At 48.6% G+C, this 12263-nt stretch overlaps 1 protein-coding gene and 1 long non-coding RNA gene across 2 annotated transcripts in view; one reads left to right on the forward strand and one right to left on the reverse strand.

Annotated features, from left to right (window-relative positions):
- The first annotated feature begins 7372 nt into the window (after window positions 1–7372).
- Window positions 7373–12263, forward strand: part of LOC110292977 — a 6634-nt gene continuing 1743 nt past the window's right edge. Inside the window, exons 1-2 of the long non-coding RNA XR_002377768.2 lie at window positions 7373–7399; window positions 7650–7708. This is a non-coding gene — a long non-coding RNA (uncharacterized LOC110292977). The remainder of the gene's footprint in view (window positions 7400–7649; window positions 7709–12263) is intronic.
- The window catches only part of C1qb (complement C1q B chain), a 6253-nt gene continuing 1965 nt past the window's right edge, over window positions 7976–12263 (reverse strand). Inside the window, exons 2-3 of the mRNA XM_021160680.2 lie at window positions 9970–10171; window positions 7976–8715 (exon numbers count right to left, since the gene is read on the reverse strand). Of these exons, the coding sequence (XP_021016339.1) occupies window positions 8135–8715; window positions 9970–10150 (762 nt within the window). The 5' untranslated portion in view covers window positions 10151–10171 and the 3' untranslated portion in view covers window positions 7976–8134. The remainder of the gene's footprint in view (window positions 8716–9969; window positions 10172–12263) is intronic.

Here is a 12263-nt window from a genome sequence, read left to right on the forward strand (position 1 = left end):
GTGCCTCAGTTAGAGGGGCACACGAATCCCTCCCCAGTCCACACTGGAATGTTGATGGTTTTGTGCAGGCAGCCACAGTTACTGTGCTCCTGAGTGCAGAGGTTCTTTCATGTCCAGAAGACACTGTTTGCTCTGGTCTTCCCTACCTCTGACTCTTGAAGTCGTTCTACTGAGTCATCTCTCTAGCCCAATGCCTCGTATGTAGGTGCTGGGGAACTGAACTCCGTCTTCATATTTTCTCAGTAAGCCCTCATAGTGCCCAAGCCATTTTTGAAACCCCTCTCTGTATTTTTTTAAAAAATAATTTATTTTATATATGTGAGTACACTGTAGCTGTCTTCAGACACACCAGAAGAGGGCATCGGATTCCACTACAATGGTTGTGAGCCACCATGTGGTTGCTGGGAATTGAACTCAGGACCTCTGGGAGAGCAGTCAGTGCTCTTAACCGCTGAGCCATCTCTCCAGCCCTCTGCATACGTTTTTTAAAAAATTGTTATTTATTGACTTTGTGGCCTCCTCCATAGCTAAGTCAACCTTAAGATGACTTCTAGAAGCTAATGCAATGGAAATGCTATGCAAATAGAGATGTTGTTTTGCTTAGGGAGTAATAAAAGGCAAAGGCGCCTGTGGCATTTAGGGTAGACATACACTGTGTGTATACACTGTGTGTAGACCTTACGTGGTAGAACACAATCTGCCTCTCTGAGGAGGACATGAAGGTTCGTGAGGACACAGGAGGATGCTTGCATTTGGCTTCAGGCCCTGTACTTAATGAGATAAAGAAGACGAATCAGTAAATTAGGTAAATAACACATCCATACTTTTTTTTTTTAAGAGTTTCTTTATGTATGTGAGCACACTGTACTGTACAGATGGTTGTGAGCCTTCATGTGGTTGTTGGGAATTGAATTATAGGACCTCTGCTCGCTCCGATTGTCCCGTCAATTCCGCTCGCTCCAGCCCAAAGATTCATAAATACACTGTAGCTGACTTCAGACGCACCAGAAAAAGTCGTCAGATCTCATGACAGGTGGTTGTGAGCCACCATGTGGTTTCTGGGATTTGAACTCAGGACCTTCGGAAGAGCAGTCAGTGCTCTTACTTGCTGAGCCATCTCGCCAGCCCACATCCATACTTTCATGCATTCGTTTGTTGAACATGGACCTCCCAGTCTCTCTGGGCTGTGAAAAGTTGGCTTCTGCTTGCTGTTCCCTCTGGATCTCCACTGGTGTCTATGCAGTGGAGCGTTCTCCATGAAGGAGGGAGAAACTCTCTGCCCTTTTCACATGAGCATCATCAGAGAGCCTGGGCCCCCTAGTTCTACCCCGCAGCCTTTGGGTGAGCCTTAGAGTCTGTTTCTACCATAAGATCCCCAGACAAGCCTAGGACAGTCTATCAATCCCCTTCTTTTGTGGGGCAGGCTGAGTTTCAGAGAGGGTTAGTGACTTGAATGAGGTCACACAGCTCAGGTACAAAACAAGTCTAGAACAGGGGGATTTTGACTGCTCCTTCTGAGGCTTTCTGTGATCTGCCAGAAACCCTCATGGTGGGTGTCCCTCCCTGGGTGGGCCTTGCTGGGTTTCTTGAACAAACACCTCCTTTCCCTCTGCATCTGGCCAACAGGGTCGTCTATGAAAATGCCTTCTGGCTGTGTGCAAAAATAAACTCAGCTTGCAGCTTGCTGAGAAAGGAGGGTGNAAAAATAAACTCAGCTTGCAGCTTGCTGAGAAAGGGGGGTGGGGGGGGGGGGGGGGGGGAGGTGTTGGGTGAGAAGTGGGCAGGGCACCTCGTGTCACTGGAGGACTAGGGCAGGGAGGACTTGCAGGAGAAGAGGGGCCACTGTGCCCAGCATCAGGATTCAGGACACATTTCCATCAGGACCCTGGCCACCCTGTGTCCTTTGCTTTGGAATCAGGCAGTCCTGGGTTTGAATTCCTGTCCTCTCAGTCTGTCCTCTCAGCGTGGAGCCACTCCTGTGTCCACAGCAGGACAGCGAGCTCTACTCGGTGTCAAACCCCACCATAGCCTGCCTCCTGAGGCTGTTCTCCACAATTTTAAGTAGACAGAAACAAATCAGAAGGAAGACTGTAAAATTCAAACTTCATCAAGATGACTTGGAAGCTGGGCAGGGTGGAACATGACTGTAACCCCAGTCCTCTTGAGTTTTTAAAAAGATGGGAAGATGGCTCCGTGGGTAAGGTGCTTGTGCAAGCAGGAGGACCTGGGTACCAATCTTCAGCACCCATGCAAGTTAATGTAATTTAACTTTTAAAGTGGTGGCTCACACCTTTAACCCCAGCAGTTGGGAGACAGAGGCAGGCACGAGGCAGGCAGATCTCTAAGTTTGAGGCTGGCCTGGTCTACAGAGTGAATTACAGGTCAGCCAGGGTTATACAGTGAGATCTGTCTTTTTTTTTTCTCCCCGAGACAGGGTTTCTCTGTGTAACCCTGGCTGTCCTGGAACTCACTCTGTAGACCAGGCTAGCCTTGAACTCAGAAATCTGCCTGCCTCTGCCTCCCAAGTACTGGGATTAAAGGCGTGCACCACCACTTTAAAAGTTAAATTACATTTAAAAAGACCCACCTGTAATTTCAGCCTTCCAGAGGCAGAGATAGGTGATCCTTGAAGAAAACTTGGCAAGCTGGACTAGCCAAAATGGCAAGCTTCCAGTTCAACAAGAGACCCCATCTCAATATATATGGTGGAGAAGTGACCAAGAAAGACCACTGGATATTGATCTCTGGCTTCCATACACATGCATACACACCTCCACACACCCGTGCCCCACACATGCACAAACACTCTTACACACACACACACACATGTATACACACAGACACACACATATCTGAGTGTAACCGTCACTTGTGTATAGATAGTCATCCCTCAGTCTCCCCGAGATGGGTTCCAGAACTCTCTCAGGGACCTTGAAATCCACAGATGCTCAAGTCTTGTACAGAGAAAGGCGCCATGCCTGCACAGGAACTGCGCGGGTCCTCCGTGGACAGAGCTCACCCCTAGATGATTGTCATACAAACACAATGTAAATACAGTGAAGGCAGCTCTGCTGAGCTGTGTGGTGAACGATGACGGTGTTCCCACATGTTCAGAACAGATGCGGCTTTTTTTTTCCCCATGTATTTTCCATTTCCACTTGGATGAATCATGAATGCAGAGTTTGTGGGTCCAGAGGGCTGACTGTAAATTATGTATGCACAGCTCCATCCTACAGAAACAAGGCTGAGTCCTTGCAACAGAGTCTTTGGTGCCCGCAACAATGTATTTATTTGATTTTTCTTCCTTTTCCTTTATCTGAGACAGGATCTCCGTCTTAGGGTTTACCATGACCAAAAAGCAAGTTGAGAAGGAGAGGGCTTGTTTGGCTTACAAGTCCAGATCATAGCCCATCACTGGAGGAAGTCAGGACAGGAACTCAAGCAGGGCTGGGACCTGGAGGCAGGAGCTGATGTAGAGGCTATGGAGGGGTGCTGCTTGCTGGCTTGCTCAGCCTGCTTTCTTATAGAACTCAGGACACCAGCCCAGGGATGGCCTCGCCCACCATGAGCTGGGCCCTTCCCCATTGATGACTAATTGATAAAATGCCCACAGCTGGATCTCATGGAGGCATTTCCTCAACTGAGGCACCTTCCTTTCTGATGACTCTAGCTTGTGCCAAGTTGATGCAAAACCAGCCAGTACAATCTCATATACCCTAGGCTAGTTGTAAACTTGCTATGAAGCCTGAGCAGGATTTTGAATGCCTGATTCTCTACTTCCACCTCCCAAGCACTGAAACTCCAGGCATGCACCCCCACATAAGCCCCTATGCCAGTTTAATATGGTGTTCCAGTTTAATTTCTATTGCAATGATAAATACCTTGATGAAGAAGCTGGAGAGGTGACTCAGTGGTTAGAGCACTTGTTATGCTTAGAGAGGACCAGAGTTCGATTTCCAGTGCCCACAACCATCCAGAACTCCTGTTCCAGAGGATCCAACACACTCTTTTGGCCTCTGATACACAGCATGCATGTGGTGCACAGATATACACGCAGGCAAAACACCCCCACACCAAATACTAAAGTAAAATAAACAAAGACATACACACACCTTGACCAAAAAACAACTTGAGGGGGGAGGTTTATTTCAGCTCACAGCTTCAGATTACAGCCTACCCCAGTGAAGATGTCTCAGTGACAGGTGCCTGAGGTGGTTTGTCACATCCAAAGTCAAGAGCAGGGAGAGAATGAGTTAACACATGCCTGCCTGCTTGCTTGCTTGCACTCAGCTGATTTCTCCACTCTCCAATAGGTCAGGAACCCCTGCCTAGGGAATGAAGCCGCCCACATTGGGATGGTTTTCCCAATAAGAATCACCCAAAGTTATGCCCTCAGGTCAATCCAGGGCAGACAGTCCCTCACTGAGACTCCTCCAGGGGATTCTAGGTTGTGCCAAGTTGACAGTGCTGGCTGTCACATGCAGTGCTGGGGACCAAGTTCTGGCTTTTCTTTACATTTGACAAATGCTCTGTCATCTGAGCCACATCCCAGCCCTTCTGTTTGTTTCTTTACAGAAATAGTTTGGCATCCCCTTGTGTCTGGAATACTGGCTCTCCAGGACTTATTTGTTAGTGTATGCTGGGGAAGGAACACAGCCCTTACCAGGCTGGGTGTACGCTCTGCCACTGAGTGCTGTCGCTAGTTTCTACAGTGGCGTTTCTCAGCCTCCTGATCCTGTACACCCATCATGGGTGGCTCGTTCAAGCAGGTTACTTTCAGAGTTCCTGCTTCAGCTGGTTCAAGGTAGGGACTGAGATTTTAACTTCCTAACAAGTCCTCTGTGAAGGTGAGGCTGATGGGAATCACATATGGGGACCCTGGCTCCGTGAACCTGGATCTTCAAAGCTGACTGACACCCCATCCTAGAAGGTCACAGCCCATTCTAAGACTGGAAGTGAAAGGAGGAGGGGGAAGCTGCCAGGTGCCACCTGGCATCCGTCCTAGGCAGACCATCCTTCTCCTGGTGTCTACTCCCCCCTGGTGGCCGTGAGACTAAAGCCGGCCTGTCCAGCCTTGAAGCCTACGGCTCTCTGCAGAAACATTCCAGAGCCTGGAAGCAACTGGGCACGGTGGTATGCACCTATAATCTCAGCAGAGACTCTTGTGAGTCTGAGGCCAGCCTGGGATGTAGGGTAAGATCCTGTCTAAAAAAACAAAAAACAAAACAAAACAAAAAACCCAAAGCACTTAAAAGCACATGCTGCCCTTGCAAAGGACCTAAATTCAATTCCCAGCACACAAGTTCATGGCTCACAACTGTCCACCAATCTGGGATCTGAGGGCCTTTTTCTAGACACATATGTATCCATTCTCACACACAGACACACATGTTGACATTGTTTTAAAAGTAAGATAAGTCTTGGGCTGGAGAGATGGCTCAACAGTTAAGAGCACTGGTTGATCTTCCAGAGGTCTTGGTTTCAGTTCCTAGCATCCATATGGTGGCTCACAACTATTCATGACTCCAGTTATAGGGGATCTGACATCAGTGGGCACCAGGCACACATGTGGCATACAAAAGTACATTCAGGCAAAACATGGATACATATGAAACAAACTAGTCTATAAAAAATTATTATTTATAAACACACACACACACACACACACACACACACCTTAGGGCTGGAGAGTTGGCTCAGTGGTTACTGTCAATCTTCCTAATCCTGTGACCCTTTAATAAAGTTTCTTATATAGTGATGACCTCCCCAACCAAAAAAGTTATTTTGTTGCTACTTCATAACTGTTTGCTACTATTACGAATCGGAATGTAAACCCCGTGTTTTCTGATGGTCTTAGGTGACCCCTGTGAAAGGGTCTTTCAAGTCCCAAAAGGGGTCACGACCCACAACTTGAGAACCTCTGGGTTAAGTGCTGGCATTGTTCCTGCAAGGGACCCCAGCTCTGTTCCCAGCACCTACCGGCATCAGGTGGCTCATAGGCATTTGAAGCTCCAGTCACTTTAGAACCGTAATCAGGCCACACCTCCTCCCCCCAAGCAGGAGCTGCTCCAGCCCTTCCCATTCCTCCCTTCTCTACCCCTCACTAGTTCCGGTCTGAGCTGGCTGACACAGGAACATGCCAGGTGCATATATAAACCGATGCCTGACGGGTCAAGACCACAGGGCAAGGAGCCCAGCCCAACCTTTACCTATTAAGCTCCTCCTGCTAGCTCCACCCACCAATCCTGTTTCCCAGGTGGGAGGGATTTAAGGTAATCTGGATTTTCATAGGGCTTCATCCCCAGCCCCGCCTGCTGATTGGCAGGCTCTTTTCTCAGCCTCTCCTCTGTTTCCTCTCTTCTTCCTTAGGCTCTACAGCAATGTCCCTGGCCTCTCCAGATACCTGCAAGTATATGCACAGGCCTGCACTTGGACACACACACACGTAATAAAAAATAAAAGAAAACTCATTTAAAAAAAAAGCCTTGGAAGTCTCTGTTCTGACAAGAAAGATTTTATCTGGGAAATGAGTTCAACAGAGGAATCAAGGATGTTGTTGTTGCTACACTGTTTAAAAGGAGCTGAAGCAGGACGCTAGAGGGCAGTCACTTGTTTGTAGTCACAGATGCTTGGAAGCCTAGGCAGGATCTGAATTCATGTCTGTCTGACTCCAAAGCCAGCACATTTCACTGCTCAACACAGCTCCTTGGAGTTGGTCCTGCCTGCCACAGGAACACACGGAATGACATGTCTCTGAGCCTTCTCTTTTTAGCTGTGTGACACCAGGCGGGTTGCTTAGCTGATCTGTCTCATGGTTCCCATTCATGACAGGGCCATCCACTGTGAAGACCCCAGAGTGGTGCAGGAATCAGTCTGACTTTCCCAGCCTGACTCCAATGAACCTAGCAGCCCAGCCTGTAATCCCAGCTACTGGGGAGGCTGACACAGGAGAACTGCCTGGGTGACAGAGTTCAAGGCCAGCCTGGGTTAACTTAATAGGTCTAAAGGATAGCTAGATCATCATGGAGGGCTTCTAGGAGGAGGAGGCTCCAGAGTAGAAACACTTTAGAGGGAAGATAAAAGATAAAAACTGGCTGCAAGATGCCCAGGCTCACAGGCTGGGACTCTTTCCAGGAGACACCGGAGAGCTACTGAAGGGTTTTGTGACATTTGTTTTAGTGAATGAAAGAGCATGCGCCAGGATGGAAAGACTCTAAGAGGGGGAAAGCAAGGTGGGCGGTGGGGAGGGGAATCTGTCTATATTGTGGGATCACAATGGCCCCACCATGGGGATGGGGAAGGGATCTCTCTATGCTGTGGGATCACAATGGCTCTACCATCTGGTCCATTTCCCTCCTTAAGCGTGAGGACTAAGGAGAGTGAAGACAGCAACGCTCAGGTGTGCGGGGGCTGCCTCTTACTGTGTGCTGGTCCAGAGAGAACCACAATGTTGCCTCCCATCCATCTCTCCCATCCATCTCTCCCATCCATCTCTCCCATCCATCTCTCCCATCCATCTCTCCCATTCATCTCTCCCATCCATCTCTCCCATCCATCTCTCCCATCCATCTCTCCCATCCATCTCTGGTTAACTGGAGACTCGTGTGTGTGTGTGTAGCCAGAGGACAACATTTGGTCTCATTTCTCAGGAACCTCCTTTGAGACAAGCTGAAACTAGAGCTTACCAACTTCCTAGACTGACTGGCCGGTGAGCCCCAGACATCCATCCCCCTGTTCCTGCTTTCCTAGGGCTGGGAATATGATTGCACACTGCCATGCTCAGCATTTTCCTGTGAGTGCTAGGGGTTGAACTCATATCCTCATGCTTGCAAGCTAAGTACTTTACTGGCTGAGCCATCTCCCAGCCTGTGAACATTCATTCATTCATTCATTCATTCATTCATTTTTTGACTAACACCTCTCAGGCCTCCTATGAGCCAAGTGCTGGGACTCAGACTCAGATTAGACCACAGTCTTTTGGCCTTGAAGAGTTTATTGACCCATTCGTGCTGTAACATCTACAGGGCTCTGGTCTGGGTTTCGGGCAGTCAAGGGGGTGATGTCAGGGGTCCAGGGAGGATTGCTGGCAGGGAGGCAGGAGATGGTGTTGGATAGGCGTAATTTGACCCCGTGATTACACATCCATGTCAGGGAAAAGCAGAAAGCCAGTGAAGATGCTGTTGGCGCCCTCAATGCCCAGGAGGGAGTTCTTGTCTGTGGCCTGCAGGTGAACAACCTCCTCTTGCTCTAGCTTCAAGACTACCCCACCTGTGGTCACCTGGAAGGTGTTCTGGGCATAGTCACAGAAGGTGACTACTTTCTGCATGCTGTCCCGATCACGGCCACGCATGAGATTCACACACAGATTGCCCCGGGAGCTGGCGTGGTAGGTGAAGTAGTAGAGGCCAGGCACCTTGCAGGTGAACTTGCCGTTGCGCGGCTCATAGTTATTGTTCGCGTTGGTGATCGTCTTTTCAAAGCGAATGACCTGGTTCGGTCGTAAGGGGCTGTTGATGGTCCTCAGGGCAGAGAAGGCGACTTTCTGTGTAGCCTTGTAGTCCCCAGAATCGCCTTTGGGACCGCGGGGTCCAGAGGGACCTGGAACACCCTTAGGGCCGACGGGACCCTTAGGGCCGACTTTGCCTGGAGTCCCAGGGATCCCTGGGTCCCCTTTCTCTCCAAACTCACCAAGGTCTCCAGCCAGTCCAGGGAGCCCTGGAGAAACAGAATCAAGAGAAAAGAGGAGACTAGAGGTCACAATGACAAAACAAAGAGAATGGGGTGGCACTTTGGGTTGTTCCTTGTGCCTCTCTGGGTTCAGCTGTCCAACTATAAAATAATGGGCCTCCTAGAGCTTCCTAGTCTCCTTCCACTTCAGGGATTTAACTCTGTTGGCAGTCATGAGGAACTGATATGCAGGGCTTGAGTGAGTGGCACCCCCATGGAGCCATGTGACTCCCTGAACTTGGTCAGCTCACACGCCTTTGTCAAGCTTAAGCCCAAAGTGAAAGGCAGTACATTCACAGCATGCATGCTATCCTTTCCCTTCCCTTGCCCATGGCAGACATCCTTAATCGATCTCAGCACACTGCTGGCTACACCTAGTTGTGGATGGTAGAATCTCTCTCACATCATCCCTCTAAGCAGCCATGGTCCCATCACCATGAGACAGAAGGAATATTCTGATAGGAAATCAGAGCACAGTGCCAAGAGTGTACACTCTAGGACAGTGGCTCTCAACTTTCCTGATGCTGCGACCCTTTAATACAGTTCTTCATGTTGTGGTGACCCCCAATTGTAAAATTATTTTGTTGCTACTTTGTAACGTTATATTTTCTACTTCTATGAATTGTAACATAAACATCGGATATTTAGGATGTCTAATATGTGACTCCCAACAGGGTCGCGACCCACAGGTTGAGAAACACTGATCTAAAGACACAGGCATGCATCCCATGTAATGCCTGCCATTCTTAGTTGTGTCACTGAGACACAATGAGGCACTGACTCTGGGCCTCAGCTTCCTCATCTGTAAAACGGGGATGATTGCATTTTGAGGATAGTGGGCTTCTGAGAGAAGGGGCTGCCACCGAGGGTGGCTTACAGCCCCTGGATTACAGAGGGAACTTCAAAGCAATGAGCCTCTCAAGCCTACACCTGCCTTTTCTCACAGATGAGGGTAGCTGCTTTCCCTGGAGGTCAGGATGTGCTCAGGACTGAGGCTCTGCGGAGTGTTCTCCCTCCTTGCATGAAGGAAGACAGGACCCCTTGCTTTGTATGAGCCCCACTACTGACTGGGCTTCCTTCCCACACATTTCACCTGTCTGCAAAAGGGCAATTAGAAGCCCTTTCTGAAAGGTATTGGAGTCTCGAATTCTCCTGCAATCTCTAAGGCAAGTGATTATGACTTGGGAGATAGCAGAGGGAGGCCATGGCCAGCAACATTCTTGTTCCCAAAGTGTACAGTACCTTTCTCCCCCTTTATCCCTGGAGTGCCTGGTTGGCCATCAGAGCCAGGGACCCCAGGGACCCCAGGGATGCCAGGGATGGCAGGGGGCCCGGTGCAGCTGCTTTGGGCCCGGGACACATGGAGAAAACCCAGGAACAGCAGTAACAGGGGTGTCCAGACCTCAGCCCACTGTGTCTTCATCAGCTCAGCCTCAGGGGCTTCCTGCAGGGTGAGAACACATAGAGGGTTACTGTCATGGTGGCTTCCATCTGTCATTAATCCATCCCTTCATTTATCCTTCTACCCATCCATCCATCTCCCCATCTGTCCAAGCATTCATCCATCACTGCAAAAAATCATCCAACCACTATCCATCCATCTCTTTATCCATCCATCTCTTTATCCATCCATCCAATTACCCACCTTTCCATCCATCTATTCATCCATCCAGTTACCCACCTTTCCATCCATCTCTTTATCCATCTATCCAATTACCTACCTTTCCATCCATCTCTTTATCCATCCATCCAATTATCCACATTTCCATCCATCTCTCTATCCATCCATCTAATTACTCACCTACCCATTTTGCCAACCATTCGTCTAGTCTCTATCCACTCACCTGTTCATCCGTTATCTAACAACACATCTCTTCAATTGTCTATCTATTCACTATGGTACATATCTCCGTTCATCCATTCACCCATTCATCTGTTTGTCCATCCATCCACCCAATCACTCATCCATCCATTCATCTATCTCCTCATCCATTTATTTGTCATTGAGTCTACCCACTTCTTCATCTATCCATCCATGCACTCATGTATCCATGTATGTAAGTATTCATACATGGATACACTTTGCTATCCATCTGTCTGTCCATCTATCCATCTGTCCTTCCACTCACCCACCCATTTGTCCATCCATCCATCCATCCACCCATCCATCCACCTATCCATTCATCCATCCACTCACTCACCTACTCATTTGTCCATCCATCCATCCATCCATCCACCTATCCATCCATCCATCCATCCACTCACCTCCCATCCATCTGTCCATCCACCTGTCTATACATCCATCCATCCACCCACCCACCCACCCACCCACCCATTTGTCCATCTATTCATCCATCCATCCATTCATCCATCCACTCACCCACCCATCTGTCTGTCCATCCACCTGTCCATCCATCCAGTCATTCATCCCTACATCCACCTATGCAGCATCCATACATATTGCCTTTCAAACACTAGACTCTGAGGGTTCTATGGCAACAAGAAAGAGATGGTCTTGGCCCTCAAAGTCCTTAGTACTAAGAGGAAGCAGCCAAAAGTACACAGGGAAACCGAGATGGACAAGATGGATTGGTGCTCTGGTAGATGGGCAATGGTGCCCCGAGGGAAGAGGGCTGGGCTGTGATAGGGAAAGGCTGATTTCAAATGGACTGTCTTCTCTACAGGAGATAAGTAATGTTTTGGCTCAGATCTGAAGGCTCAGAAAGGACTGAGACAAGAATGTTCCAGAAAGGAGAGAGGAGAGCTGGAGAGATGTCTCAGAGGTTATGAGTATTTTTGATGCTCTTCCAGAGGAACTGAGTTCAGTTCTCAGCATTCATATGAGGCAACTCACAAATGTCGGTAACTCCAGCTCTTGGGGACCCAACACCCCTGGGCTCCTTGGGTACCTGCACTCACATGCACGAATTCACATCCAGACACACACACACCTATATGTAGTTGAAACTAGTAAAAATATGGGGCCAGAGAGATGGCTCAATTGGTAAGAACACACGTTCTTGAAGAAGATCCAGGTTTGATTCCCAACACCCATAAGTCAGCTCATAAGCATTTGTAATTCCAGTTCTGGGCGATCTGATGCCCACTCCTGACCTCTGCAGGCACCAGGCATGCACATGCATGCATGTAGGTGAAATATTTACACACATAAAGTAAATCAATCTGATTTATTATTATAGATGTTGTTGTTGCTGTTGGTTTTGAGACAGGGTTTCTCTATATAGTCCTGGCTGTTCTTGAACTTACACTGTGACCAGGCTGGCCTCAAACTCCGAGATCCACCTACCTCTGCCTCCTGAGACCTGGGATTAAAGGCATGCGCCTGCCACCATGGCCACTACCACCCAGTGTAAATCAACATTTTTTAAATAAATGAAATAAGTTTCTTTAAAAAGAAAAGAAATGAAAAGAAATAGAATGTCGCAGGAGGAAAGATGCTGTCTTAATCAGGGTTTCTATTCCTGCACAAACATCATGACCAATAAGCAAGTTGGGGAGGAAAGGGTTTATTCGGC

This window comes from Mus caroli, chromosome 4, assembly GCF_900094665.2.
Source record: "Mus caroli chromosome 4, CAROLI_EIJ_v1.1, whole genome shotgun sequence".
In the NCBI taxonomy this organism is placed as follows: domain Eukaryota; kingdom Metazoa; phylum Chordata; class Mammalia; order Rodentia; family Muridae; genus Mus; species Mus caroli.